This window comes from Leishmania mexicana, chromosome 29, assembly GCF_000234665.1.
Source record: "Leishmania mexicana MHOM/GT/2001/U1103 complete genome, chromosome 29".
NCBI lineage: Eukaryota > Euglenozoa > Kinetoplastea > Trypanosomatida > Trypanosomatidae > Leishmania > Leishmania mexicana.
Window position 1 is genome coordinate 250,928 of NC_018333.1, and position 13,276 is coordinate 264,203.

Consider the following 13,276-nt stretch of genomic DNA (forward strand, 5'->3'; position numbering starts at 1 on the left):
TTCCATCCCTGCTGGCGGGGAGCACAAAGGGTCGCCTTGTGAGGCGTCAGTGCTGCACATCCAAAAGAACCCCAGGCAAGGGTTGCACGAGCGTCGGAAACACCATTCGCTTTCACTGAATGGCGAGCCGAAGGAGTAGAGACAAGCAACAATCTTGTTGTGGAGTCACCTTCATGCTCGCCCACCGTCCTCCTGCTTTTCTCCGCACTCCTCTGTTACTGCCACTGCAGGGGCAGAGCCTGAGGAGAGAGGCAGAAAGCCGAATGAAAGAGACTTGCTCACTGCTCTTGCATGTGTGCGTCTTTGCGTTGGTCGTTGTGCCTGTCTCTAGGATCGATTTCGTATAGGTGCGTGTGTGTGCCTGTGCGAGGACGTGCTCGTGTCTGTGGTGGGTTTACTCCGCGTTGTGACTCACTTACCTTTCTTCCCTGTGTAAACGTCTCTCCTTTTCGGGTCGCTTTTTTCATTCCCATTTTCGAGAAGGTGAAGGGTGCGAGAGGCCGCTACGCGGTGAAGGCAGCAGAGCACTGGTAGCATTGCACGACTCTTCTGTGTGCCGTGCAACCCTGTCTATCTGTCTCTCTGTACGCGTCTGTATATATATATATATATGTGTGTCGCCAGGGATGCAAATCTGGCGGACAAACATCTCCCCCCCGTTTTTTTCCTTTTCTCCCGCCTGTGAGTTAAGACGAGCTCGTGTCTCGCTTCTCTCTCCCCTTTATGTGTGTGTGTGTCTACTCGTTTTTTTTTCGTTGTTCTCATCCCTCTTTTGCTGTCCCTCGGCTCGTTCTCTCTGTCTGGGCTGTTCCTCTGCCCCCCCCCCCTCTCTCTCCTTTCCCACTTTTTTCTTTGCTACACATACCGACCAGAGGCACAGCATTTCTCTCTTTTTTTCTTCGTTTCCCTCCTCCATTTTCGATATTTGGTGTCTTCTCCCTCGATACGTCTTACCATCCCACCTCATTCCATTTTTTTCTTGTTTTATGAGCGTGCTCGTGTGTGCGTCTCCGTGTCTGTTTTCGTGACTGTAATGTGTGCGTGGAAGTGCGCACCCATGTTGGAGCCGGCGTTGCCTCTTTCTCTCTCTGTGTGTGTAACGACCACTCACAGTTGTCTCTTTGTGCCTTCAAAGAGAAGGACTTTTGGTGTTGCTCATGTGTGTTTTCCTCTCTCACGTTGTGTATAAGCAAGAGAGTATGACGGCCCACTTGACAGTGTGCTCTGCTGTAGCAGTCTTGTAGTCTCCTCTTGTGCGCTTTTTCATTATTATTTGGCTTGCTTTACTGTTCCTCTCTCTTTCTGCGATTCCGTTGCTGCGCTGGTGCGTAGTTTGGTCCCTGCGCAAGTCAAAGCACTGCATACCTCCCAACCCAGCGCTGGCCTCGCCCATGAGCCGGTGGACCCTTCGCTTGTGTTGTACACGTCATGACACACAGACACACACGCAAACACCGATGTATACCGAGGAAAGGTTGATACTGCACCCTTTTTTCCGGCATCCGCGGCGATACTGTGGAGGTCTTTTGCTACCACGAAAGAGCACTCTGCTGCAGCCAACGGTATTTAGTCCCTTGAGCTGCGACCTCATGCATTCTCTCTTCCTCTTGCACCTTGAGGGCCCTGCCGTAACGGATTGAATCTAACTCTCCCCCGTACTGCTCTGCTCTGCTTTCCGGCGTCCCATGACTCGGCTCTTGCGGTGTTGCTGTCGGCGTCTCAGTCTTTTCCGTATTCGTTATCGCTTGCGCGGCAGCCACTATTGATTCTCGTGCGTTATGAAGCTTTTTTCTTACCGAAATAGGGTGTGCGGCACCCTGGTGCTTGCGCTGTGCTTGCTCTCCTGCGCTCTCGCTGCGCCATCGACGCCGGCCCCCACTGATCTCATCACTGTTGCCGGGAGGGTGCATGTGAGGAATGAGGTTGCTCAGTACGTTGTGGTGCGGGTAGTGGACGACAGGACGGGCGTCGTGGTACGCAGCGCTCCTCTAGATGCTACGCGCTCGGTTAGCTTTGCAAACATCGCTTCCCCAGCTGTGTCCCTTGAGGCCACAGTCGAGCTGCCGGACCACTTGTTCGAGCTAGATGCCTCTTCCTCTGTCCTCAAGAGCACCGTCTCGACTTTCAGCTCCACCACTCCTGTGCAGCTGACAATTTCTACCATCAGCAAAGCGGAGGGTGCGGCGCGAAAGGCACCGACGCCTACCGCCAGTAGCAGTGGCGCGTCCGCTGTCCTCGCGCTGATGGCGCTAGTGGTGGGGTGGCACAGCCGCCACAAGATTGTCAGCGTGCTGGACATGCCGACCTTGAGGATGCCAAAGCCGCGAAAGATGATGTGCTCGTTCGAGTCCTCCAAGCGTACCCCGATGAAATGATTGGCTTAGAGCGAGACCTGCAGCCTGTTGGCGGGCGTCTGTTCGCGTAGCTGTCCACGCGTCCCCGTCTCTACCTTCAGGCGATGAGCGACTTATGCTAGTAAGGTAAAGCGGACAAAAAACAAAGACAACCAAGAGCGCAAGCCTCAACGTCGAGCGAATGAGGGGAGAAGGTAGCGTTGCACCCATTCTTGCGTCGTCGGTGGACATGAGTGAATCCTTTCTCACAGGGCGAGACAAGAAAAGGGATGTGGACAGTACACTGGACGCCAGGTCACATCTTTTTTGGTTTCCCGTTCGCGAATCGACCCAGACTCCACGCAACACAAAGTGACGGCACGAGGGTCTCATTGCGATCCCCCTCCCTTTACCTGTGTGGCCTCTGTCATGCGTATACCCAGCAGCATCGCGTTGCGCGGGCGTCTCGGTGAACTTGCGCGCTCTCTCTACACACCACCTCTCCTGATTTACCTACTATTCCACTTGGGTGTGTCTAACAGTATGCGCGGCGGCATCTCAGGGGATCGTGGCACAGAGCTGCGCGTGCGTTGCCAAGCAGCTTTGTTTGCATCGCTCCCCAAGGCACATGCGTCACATCCACGACAATGAATTCTCACAACCGAAACGTTGCTATCGTCAGCTCCGTTGCTTACGGTGCTGTGCTCTGCTGCGGCATGCTCTTCTTCCTTCTCGACACCCGCGGGAAGCCCTTCTACATGCACCCATCCACATCCGTCGCAGTATTCTCCGTGTTCTGGTTCTCTTTTGCTCCATCGATTCTCTTTATTGGCGCGACGATCCCGTGGCTATGCGCGGCGTATGACAGCGAAGTCGCCGCGCTAGTGTTCGCCATTGTGCCAGGCTGCATCTTCGTGCTGCTCGGGGTGGTTTGGCTCGTCGTGTATCTTTTCCACGAGCGTAACCCTCACTTCGTGAGGGCGCAGCACAACTCGTTGTGGGGCGGCAACATAGCGAACTTGGAAGCCGCGATTGGCGACTCCGCTGCTCGCCGCTATCTGTATACTGCTGCAGACCCTGCCATGGCAGGTGAAGCCAAGGCTTTCAGCGTTGCCGACAGCGCGCTGCCTCGCCCGTACGGTGCGTGGACGGCAAGTGTCAGTGCCTCTGGGTTTGAGGACGTGGATGCCGCGATCACACCGGCCTCGCAGTGGCTAGGTTACAACTCCAGTCACGACAACAACATCGTGAGGGGCGCCGGAGGGCGGGCAGCTGACCACGCGTCTTCTAGTTGGTACAGGGGACCGCTAGTTCTTCCCACCTACTCCGTTGGTCAGTTGGAGCCCCCTTCTCTTGTACAGGAGCGCAGCCTAGGAACTCATTATGTTGCCTAGAGGAGAGCTGCGCTAGAAGGTTCGCGCAGTGAGGTGTGTGGGCCTTTGGGCGTGCTTCCCGGGGTGGGAGTTTACTAGATATGTCACGTTTCGTATCCTTAGATGAGAAGGTGCTTTCCCTGCTGAGGGGGAGGGCCTGCAGGAGGACGCTCCGTCTCAGCAGCTGTCACTCAGCGCGGCTTCCTCACACTTTCCTCTCCCCCTCTTTTTTTTCCTGCTTTCGCCTCTACATCTACTGTCTGCTTCGGAGGCAGCACAGAGGAGGAAAATGAGACCCCAACTCTTACCTTCGCAAGGGTTAGTGCTTGAAGCTTTTTTTTTCGCTGTGGGGCACTCATGAGCCTGTTGGGACCTCAACGCACCCCGGACCAAGCTGCAGTTTCGGCACTCTTGGAGCAAGAGAGAGAAAGTGAGGAAGGAGAAGCTGTTGTGGCGACTGAGGGGAAGGTATGAAGAAGGACACACTTTGCTCGTGCGCTTTACTGGATGCTGTCCAGGCAGAGTCGATCCGTCTTCCCCTCTTGGTGTTTCGTGCGTTTTGCCGCCTTTTCTCTACCCTTTTCTCAGCTACCCACAGATCGACTGACGCAGACGAAATTGGCCCCCCCCCCACACACGTCGATAGAGGAGCTCAAGTCAGCGCGCTGTCATGTTCAGCTGCCCTTACATCCCTGCCCGCTCGTACCACCTCTTTGGTGGTACTTTTCAGCGGTGCGTCAACCTTATCTAAACCTTCTCCCCGATTCCGCGTGATTCGCGTCCTCCCCTCCTCCGTTTCTTCCTTTGCACCCTTCTTCACTGGTTGTAATGGCTTTCCTGCCTGTCGTATGCTCATCGTGACTTTGCGCACCTCCCCTTTTCAAACTCTCCAACGCCCGGTGCACGTGATAAGTAAAGAAGAAAGGGAGGTCGTGTCTGAGTGAAACATCTGCGTTGATTTAGCACACACATCCACGTCGCACCGTCACGCACACGCGCACACACACACACACACACACACTGCAGGTTCCGTGCACAAGAGCCTCTTGGTATCTGACAGCAGGGTACACAGCGAAAAGGGAGACGTGTTTGTGTCTTGTCTGCACTCCTCGCCACTATCTTCACCTTCCTCGTGCGACTCGGCACAACGCCCCTTTTCCGCTGTTGGTGTCGCACGCCGGCCGCACTTGGTGCGCCATCGCGGCTGCTCTGCTCTTCCCCCGCACCTGACGCCTGCGGTGTTCTCTCTACCACTCTTATAGCTCGAATGCCGAGCAAGGAGGCGTCGTCGCGCAACCTGCCGATCCGCGGCCGCGACACGAACGGTAAGACGTACCGCTCCACGGATGAAATGTGGAAAGCCGAGCTGACGGGCGACCTGTACGACCCCGAGAAGGGATGGTACGGCAAGGCGCTCGAGTACTGGCGCACCGTGCCTGCAACGGTGAGCGGCGTGCTGGGCGGCATGGATCATATTCATGATGTGGACATTGAGGGGTCTCGCAGCTTCATTGAGAGCCTGCCAGGCCACGGAACAAGCCGTGCGTTGGACTGCGGCGCCGGCATTGGGAGGATTGCGAAGAACTTGCTGACGAAACTGTACGCCACGACGGACTTGCTGGAGCCGGTGGAGCACATGCTGGAGGAGGCCAAAAGGGAGCTGGCCGGCATGCCCGTTGGCACGTTCATTTTAGCCTCCATGGAAACGGCAAAGCTTCCGCCCAACACATACGACCTGATTGTGATCCAGTGGACCGCGATTTACCTCACCGACGACGACTTTGTGAAGTTCTTCAAGCACTGCCAACAGGCCTTGACACCGAACGGGTACATCTTTTTCAAGGAGAACTGCTCCACTGGTGACCGCTTCCTTGTGGATAAGGAGGACAGTAGCCTGACGCGGTCCGACATACACTACAAGCGACTCTTCAGTGAGAGCGGGGTTCGAGTGGTGAAGGAGGTTTTCCAGGAGGAGTGGCCAACGGACTTGTTCCCTGTGAAGATGTACGCGCTCAAGTAGGGAGAGGGCAGCCCGTGCATTTGTTTTTTCTTTTTCCTCTGCTCCGCTCACGTCGATCAGTCACTCCCCCTTCTCCCTTTCTTTGAAGGCCTCGTGACTGTTGCCTTTTCATGAAACAAGGGAGGGGAGGACGCGGCGTCGCGGAGCAATATGAGATGAAGTCGGACATGAACGGCCGATCACGTATAAGAAACACAGACACAGACACGCCCATCAGAAAATGGAAAGTGAAGAGCACCGGCACAGTTTAGCTTTTCCTTTTCCTACACGAAGGTGTGAGGAACGATCAGGCTGCAGGGGCGACTTGAATGCGCATCCGCACCTCGGGGGCTTTCTAACGCACGCGCATGCGTGGGGATGTGTCGTTGACGCGGCTAGCGTAGTTTTGTGCTTTTGGCGTCGTGTGGAGCGACGCCGCTGCCCTCAGAGCCCACAAGCAAACCGAGAGCCTAGGAGGCGCACCTTTTCCGCTCTCGCCGAAGAGAGGCACCGCAGGAGTCGCGCGACAAGGAAACTGGTGCAGGGACGGCGCAATACCGGCAGAGTCGCGAAAGCTGAGAGCATAGGTCAGGGGCTCTATCTTGCCTCCACCATCTTTTTCTTTTCACGCCGGTGCTGCATGCGATACCTTCTTCCTTTTCTCTCTGCTCATGGAGACAGAACTTTCATTGCTGCCTCGCACCTGTCTCACTGTAGACGGGCACGGTAGGTGGAACTAAATCTACTAGCACTCTATTAAAAACGAGAACTTGTACGAGCACTGCTGCCGCCGCTGCGCCTTGCCGTGAAGAGCGCCACCAGAAGTGGGCGCAATCTCTCCGAACAATTGCAGAGTTTCTGGGTGGGTGTCCTCCCCCCCCCCCACACACACACACACACGCTGTTGCTAACGGCTCGTGCTCGTTTCCAATGTCTGCAGTTAGCGCCCGTCCGAGTTCATACGGGGATCGTCTTGGCAGTGTTGTTGTGGATGAGAACAGCGATGCGGAGCGACAGCTGTGCAGCATGGTCGACGCGATCATCGCAACGTCTACCCGCACGCTCCAGAAGGCCACTAGGGACGTGAACAGCACCGACCCCGCGTTTGTGAAGGCGGCGTCGCTTTTCCAGGCCAATGGAATCCGCATTTCCCCTGCCGAGCCCGACGAGAACATTTCCAGTGCTGCAAGCCCTGCCGCTGCCGAGTCCGTTCTGCGCATCCAGCTGGAGAACTGCCGCAACCTCCTCCGCACGGTCGACTGTGAGCGCCGACGTTTGCGCAGTCAGTGCATCTACCTCCAGAAAGAGCACGAGCTTCGACGTGCAGAGGTACAGTTGATGCATCGCTACTCGACCGAGTCGCATCAGCGCTCGCTGACGCTAGAGCGCCAGATTGCAGAGGAGCGCCAGAACCGTAGGCGGCTGCAGGACGAGGTGGATGCTCAAGCGCAAGAGGTCATGCGCCTTCGCCGTGTTCTTCGTGCCCTGCCGGCCAACGTCTTGAGGTCTCTGGGTCCGCATCATCCCGCCGACGGCGCTGCGGCAGACCTTGTGCTGACGCTGGCACCGGACCGCCGCTTTGAGGAGGCCTTTCGGGACAAAATGAACAGCATCGTGTACAAGCGACGTTATCGCCAAGCAAGTGCAATGCATCAGGCGGCCCGCGAGCAGGTTGAGGTGATGATGATGGAGCAGCAAGATCCCTTGCAGATCGCGGCGAGGTTTCCCTACGTCGGTGAGGGCGCGTCAACCGCGGGCGCAACGTCGACAGAGTCAGTCGGGAAGAGGGAATGGCAGGGCTGCAGCAGTGGCGGTTTCAGCCTGCTCGAATCTCTGCCCCAAGGGATTGGTGGATCGCGGCCGGCAGAGACGATAAATGCCACTGCAGCTGGGACGAGTGCGAACAGCGCACCCATGCACTCAGCACTGGAATTTCCTTTCCAGTTACCCTTCACGACAGTCACTCCGAAAGACGCGTACATTAAATTTCTCGTGTATCACTCCGCGTATGCGGAGCCACTCACCCAGCTGCGCGAGTACGTGCTGAGGCTAAGCTCGCGCCTCAAGACAGCGCAGGACGCCGGGCTGCGCGCGCTATACGCCACGTTTACTCAGGTGCTACATCTCCTCGGATCCGCCCCTGCACAGGCGCAGTGGCGCTCTCTCTACGAGCGCGAGATCGAGAAAATGCAGCGCGCCCACCGCGACCTGCTATACGCCGTGATCGAACAGGCGAACATGGCAGCCACGCAGATACCGGAGCTTGAGCGCGCTAGCGGTGCTGCTACGGCCCGGGGCGAGCTCACCGGGGGCGCTCCGCAGCGCCGGGACGTGGGCTGCAGCGCGCATGAATTAACCACGATGGAAAAGTACAGGATCTCCCAGCTCAAGGAGCAGCTGGATCATCTCAAACTGCACTCGCTCGAGGCGGAGGCCACGGCGGAGAAGGAAAAAGAGGAGATGGCCAGGCAGTGCTCGACTGCGCGTCAAGGCACCTTGCAGGCTCTGCAGTCCCTCAAAGCGCTCGCCAAGTGTGTCGTGTGGTCGGTGCGGGCTCACGGTGCCGCCGACGGTGGCGTCTATGACCCCTTCGCTCAACTGTTTGATCCTCTCACCGAGGAGGTGCTCGACGACCCGCGCCTCGTTACCAAGACGGCAGAGGCAACGGACTTGACCCTATCGTACTTGCGCCTGCTCGGTCACAGCGGTGGCGGTGGCGGGCGAGGTAAAAGCGCACAGCGCCACCACCTGGGGCTCGGGGCCGTACCTCTTTCGTCTTCCCAAACGTCGGGAACGGACGGGGCGCGAGAGGGCGCGCTCGTGAACGCCATCGACATTAGCCGCACTGCCTCTGATGACACCGCACCGTCGTGCTTTTCAAAGGCTCAGTCGTCTCGGAGGCAATCGGCACCGTCAGCGGTGCAGGCTCCGCGTCACCGCACTCGCAGCAGCTCCTTGGGCTACCCAAGGCGTCGGCTCAGCACGCCACAACTGCCACCCATGGCAAGCATCCCAGCCGTGTCGGGGAGGACGACAGGCTTTTGCAAGCGCCAGAGCAGCGGCGTGGCTTCATCAACACACTCTCCTGCTGAAGGCGATCTTTCCTCGACAAAAGCGTCGGCCGCGCTATCTCTTCAGAACACGGTGAACTCACGGAAGGCCTGCGCCAGGGAAACCGGCCCTAAGCCTCAGGCGACTGTCGCCGTCATCGAGCTCGGCTTTCGTGAAGGCGATGCTCCACGGTAGCGGCGGAAGGGGCAGAAGACATGCTGCCGCGCGAAGCTGCACTTCCGTGTATGTGTGTGTGTGTCCGAGGCAACTGGAATGCTCCTCTCGCCATACTTTCCCCTGACGGCACTAGATCATCGTTTTCTGGCGTCATGTTTTCAACGCTTCCGACCTGATCCCTTTTCTTTTCGCCGATGTTCTTGGGCATGGTATTGGACGGGAGGAGGTGTCCATGGCTGTGTGTGTGTGTGTGTGCCTCTCTGAGTCTCTCCGCGTCCCGCGCTGTTTCTCTGCTTCGGTCTTTTTCCTTTTATGGTCTTCTTTCTCTTTCTCTCGCTCTCTCTCCCCCCATTTGCTCTTGTACTGCCTCACTCACATCATGACGACGCTCCGTCGGGCATCGCCTTTTAGCGGTGTGGGCTCTGATTTTCCTTCTTCCTTTTGCGCGCTGGCACGCTACCTTTTACTTCCTTTGGCCCCTCCTCCCCCCGCTATTGAATCCTCTGCCTGTGCCTGTGGGGACTCCACATGTAACTTCGTCAGTGCGCGGATGCGCACATGCCCGCAGTGGGAGCAACGGTGATGCGCACGCGGAGCACACCGGCGGAGAGCTGCAGAGGCGAAAGAAAAAAAGAAGTGGCGCTGGGCAGCTGAGGAGGAAGATGATTCCTTTCGAAGATGGTGATGGGAGAGCTGCACTGAGGGCGCAAGGGGTCTTCTCTGCTTGCTTTCCTTTACCCCGCTATTTTTACTTAGACTAGACTCTACACGCGCTCACAAAGCAAAAAAGGAAAGTGTTATGTACCTCCCTTGCTCGTCCTACTCCACAGAAACACTTACACCTATGTATCCACGTGCTAAGGTTGGTTTCCCGGGGTTCGACTCTCCTCTCGTTTTCCCCTAGTGCTGCTGCCATACGTTTTTCCTGTTAGCCTGGGCGTTGGATTATCTTGAAGATATGACGATTGTCTGTATCGTTCTTCGTCTAACATGTGCTCATTCTCTGCCACAGAGCATTTTACTGCACGCCACTCTACCGCATGCACCCGTCACAGGCCCCCATCCGCGTCGTGCGAAGCAGAGCGAGAGACACGCCCGGTACATCAAATGTGACCGGCTCAGTCACCTGAGGGCACCACCCCCTGCCTCGAACTCCGCCCACCCACCCCCGCCCCGCAGGTCGCCTCACAGCCGCTCCCCACGCCAGTAGGCTGTGCGACGGCCGGGGGTGGGATACGCGCTCCAGTCACGCTGACGCTGCGTCTACCACATGGGCGGCGCAAGCCTGTGCACTGCCGCAGGTCGCTCCGGCGCAGCGCCATCCAGGGCCTGCACGCCGGCATCCGTGGCAGCACATCGCTCTGACCTCCCCACGCGGCAGGTGGGTCACCGTGCCACCATCAGGGGTGGCTCGGGATTGGGCAGGGGAGGGGGAGAGACGAGGGAGGGGCTGCCTGGCTTCCGCACAGAGTGAGGGCACCGGACCCTGGGATACCACGCACTGGGGCGTCACCCCCTTCCCCCCCCTCGTCATCCGGGTGACGACTGTCAGATGGGAAAGCAGAGCAACAACAAACAAAGTACACGGTGAAGCTAACGGGCTGATGAACTTCGATGAAATTGATGGCGGTGCTGTGCGGTTTTTTTTTTCCTCTTTTCCGGGCTCAAGACCGCAATGGTCGCTCCGTTTTTCGTTGCTGCATTTCTTTCTCTGTTCGTCCTTCCCCCACGACACCCGGCTCCCCCTCCCCGCCTCGCGCTGGAGGCGGGCCTCCAAACCGCCAATTCCCGAGTCTGATTCCTCAGCAAAAAGGAACAGAACTCTCTCCCCGCATATACATCACGCCACACGTTCGTGGAATCTCCACCGGGGCCCGCGTGAAACGAGATCCCCAAATTCCTGTATGCGCGGTGGACACCCTCCCCCTCCCCCCACGCGCTCCAGACTCATGTTTCTCTTGTCCGCCGCGTGCCCTTTTCCACCCCCTCATTTCCGCCGAGTCATCTCTGAAGAGCAACAAAAACTCGTTTCCTTTTCGGCGCCTGGGCAATGGGCTCTCCCCCATTTTGTCTCTCTTCCTGCTGTCCTCATACTCATCCTTAATGCCCGCTTTTCCACTCGTTTCCGCGTGTCTGTTTTTCCCCTGCATACCTGCACCCTTTCGCCGCCCTAGCGATGCCGTCTCTGCCCTCCCCCTCTCCTCGCCCGGTCTGCAGCACGCAGCAAGACATGCACGCCCGCGCCCCGCACGGAATAGGTACAGCAGCAGTACACGACCATGAGTGATAGGAGTCGAGGGAGTGTGTGTGTGTGGGGGGGGGGAGCTGAGGGGCTATATAGTGTTTGTGCCACCTTAACCAGAGAGAAGCCACGCGTGTACATGTGTGTGCCGTGTGTGTGTGCACTGAAGCTGATGTACGCCGCATCTCTTCGTGCTTTAGCGAGGGCCGTCCTTTTCCTCGCGCCTCCTTCTGCTGGTCTCTTTTAGCTCGGGAGGGTCGACCCAAACGCACGTGAGGTGGCGCTTCCTTACGACGCCGGCAGCAGCATGTGTGCGTGTGTGCCCCTTGGCTGCTGTGACCTACCTCTGCGTTTCTCCACCGCACGCCGTCACTCTTGCTGCTTCCTTCCAGCTTCCACGCCTACACTCTTCCCTGCCCGCCTTTGTCCGTCTATTTTCCTCCCATACGCACCCTCAACGCTGCGCTTGCCCTGTGTATGCTGCTGAGTCGAGCTGGCACGTCACAGCTTGTGGTGCTGCACTTCATCTGCTGTACGAACGTTGACCATTACTTACATCTACGTGCATGCATATCCATACACATACACGCACACACAAACATCTCTGCACGTCACCCCTCCTGCCCCTTTCCTCGCAAGGAGAATTCAGTCATGTCGAACGGCAGCAGCGTTTCTGTGGCAGCTCAGGCGGAGCTGGTGGAGAAGGAGAAAACGGTGACAGAGCATCAGCAGCGCCTGGGGTCTCTGCGTGATACGGTCAAGACGATGGCGACGCGTCAGGTCACCTTGAAGCGCACGGAGCGCCGCTGCCAAATCACTGTAGGGGAGCTCACGAAGCTCAAGCCGGATCACGTGGTGTACCAGGGCCTTGGCCGCGCCTTTATGCGCGCCCCCGTCAACAAGCTGATCGACTTGAACAACGAAGAGATTGAGCGCTGCGAGGCCGAGGAAAGCCGTTTGTCGACCGAAAAGCAGCGTACCTCGGAGCTGGTTATCAAGGAGGAGGCTGAGCTGCGACGCGCCGTGGAGGAGTTCCGTGCAGCGCTGATGGTGGTGCAGGCAGCGCAGTCCCGCAGCCAGCAGAGTGCTTGAGTGAATCATGAAAGTGACACTCAATTTAGGGCTAAGTGGTTCGCATGCGTACACGCACTGTGGCGCACACTCCTACACACCCTCACCCGCACACACACGCACACAAACACACACACACGGAGACGCAGTTACGGTTTGAGTTAGAGAAAAGGCTCGGGGCGCTTGCGGGGCCTTTCCCGCACGCAAAGCTGTGGTGGTGTATCAGCCAAGACGATGGTTGCGCGTGTCTGTGTCTTTTTTTTTCGCGTGCGTGCGCGTGTGTGGATGTTGTGGAGGGTGAAGATGAGTGCTGGAGCAAACAAACGCACCGTGCACATCAGAGGCGTAAATATGTATGCGTGTATTTGCCTGAGTGGTATTAACACACAAACACATAAGCGGCAGCATAACGTAGCTGGGCAGTTGCGCACTCGACCAGCCGTTCTCCGTTTCTCTCTCCTCTCCCAGGCGTTGGCGCTACTGGCCGCCGTCGGGTGTGTGTGGTGAGGTGTGGTAGTAGTGAGAGAAGGAAGCAGAAGAGTCGTGGCGTACCTGTGCCAGACGTGAGACAGCACATGCGCTTTAATCACTGAAAAGTCGAAGCGCCTCGGAGTGATGGCCCTGGTGTGCATGTAAGCGCAGTTGCACGGCATGCGTACGTCATGTTACGTGACCTGCCTCATCAGAGGCGCCCCAGACCTCCGTTGCGCACATTTGTGCCGTCTATCTGTTGTGTCTTCCCTCATCTTACCTTCTCATTTTTTTTTTCGCGTGCGTGCTCTGTTTGCCATGTGGACAGCCTCTGCTTGCACGTAGGCGCGGCGCTGAACCGTTCTGGGGGGAGGGAGGCGCGTCGCTCTCTCAAACTCTGCCCGTCCTTTGCGCAAACAAGCGGAAATACGCAAACGTAGTAAAGGACTTGTATTAAAGTTGCGTTCATGTGGCGCCGGGCGCCAGTTTTGTGGAAACACAAGGTGCCGCCGCTGGGGTACAGCAAGAACGCCTTTTTTCGGAAGGTTCGCAGCCCCGG

General features: G+C 57.6%; 5 protein-coding genes across 5 annotated transcripts; all 5 read left to right on the forward strand.

Annotated features, from left to right (window-relative positions):
• Nucleotides 1–1,778: 1,778 nt before the first annotated feature.
• Nucleotides 1,779–2,375, forward strand: LMXM_29_0805 (conserved hypothetical protein; the record flags this gene model as incomplete). The annotated part of the gene is made up of 1 exon (XM_003877181.1): nucleotides 1,779–2,375. One exon carries the CDS (start codon nucleotides 1,779–1,781, stop codon nucleotides 2,373–2,375), a length of 597 nt encoding a protein of 198 aa, XP_003877230.1.
• A 605-nt stretch (nucleotides 2,376–2,980) lies between these two features.
• On the forward strand, nucleotides 2,981–3,727 carry LMXM_29_0808 (conserved hypothetical protein; the record flags this gene model as incomplete). The annotated part of the gene is made up of 1 exon (XM_003877182.1): nucleotides 2,981–3,727. The coding sequence occupies one exon, from the start codon at nucleotides 2,981–2,983 to the stop codon at nucleotides 3,725–3,727; it is 747 nt and encodes a 248-aa protein (XP_003877231.1).
• A 1,246-nt stretch (nucleotides 3,728–4,973) lies between these two features.
• Nucleotides 4,974–5,726, forward strand: LMXM_29_0810 (conserved hypothetical protein; the record flags this gene model as incomplete). Its single annotated transcript, XM_003877183.1, has 1 exon — nucleotides 4,974–5,726. The coding sequence occupies one exon, from the start codon at nucleotides 4,974–4,976 to the stop codon at nucleotides 5,724–5,726; it is 753 nt and encodes a 250-aa protein (XP_003877232.1).
• A 909-nt stretch (nucleotides 5,727–6,635) lies between these two features.
• On the forward strand, nucleotides 6,636–8,951 carry LMXM_29_0820 (conserved hypothetical protein; the record flags this gene model as incomplete). Its single annotated transcript, XM_003877184.1, has 1 exon — nucleotides 6,636–8,951. The coding sequence occupies one exon, from the start codon at nucleotides 6,636–6,638 to the stop codon at nucleotides 8,949–8,951; it is 2,316 nt and encodes a 771-aa protein (XP_003877233.1).
• A 2,875-nt stretch (nucleotides 8,952–11,826) lies between these two features.
• Nucleotides 11,827–12,267, forward strand: LMXM_29_0830 (conserved hypothetical protein; the record flags this gene model as incomplete). Its single annotated transcript, XM_003877185.1, has 1 exon — nucleotides 11,827–12,267. The coding sequence occupies one exon, from the start codon at nucleotides 11,827–11,829 to the stop codon at nucleotides 12,265–12,267; it is 441 nt and encodes a 146-aa protein (XP_003877234.1).
• Between the last annotated feature and the right edge of the window lie 1,009 nt (nucleotides 12,268–13,276).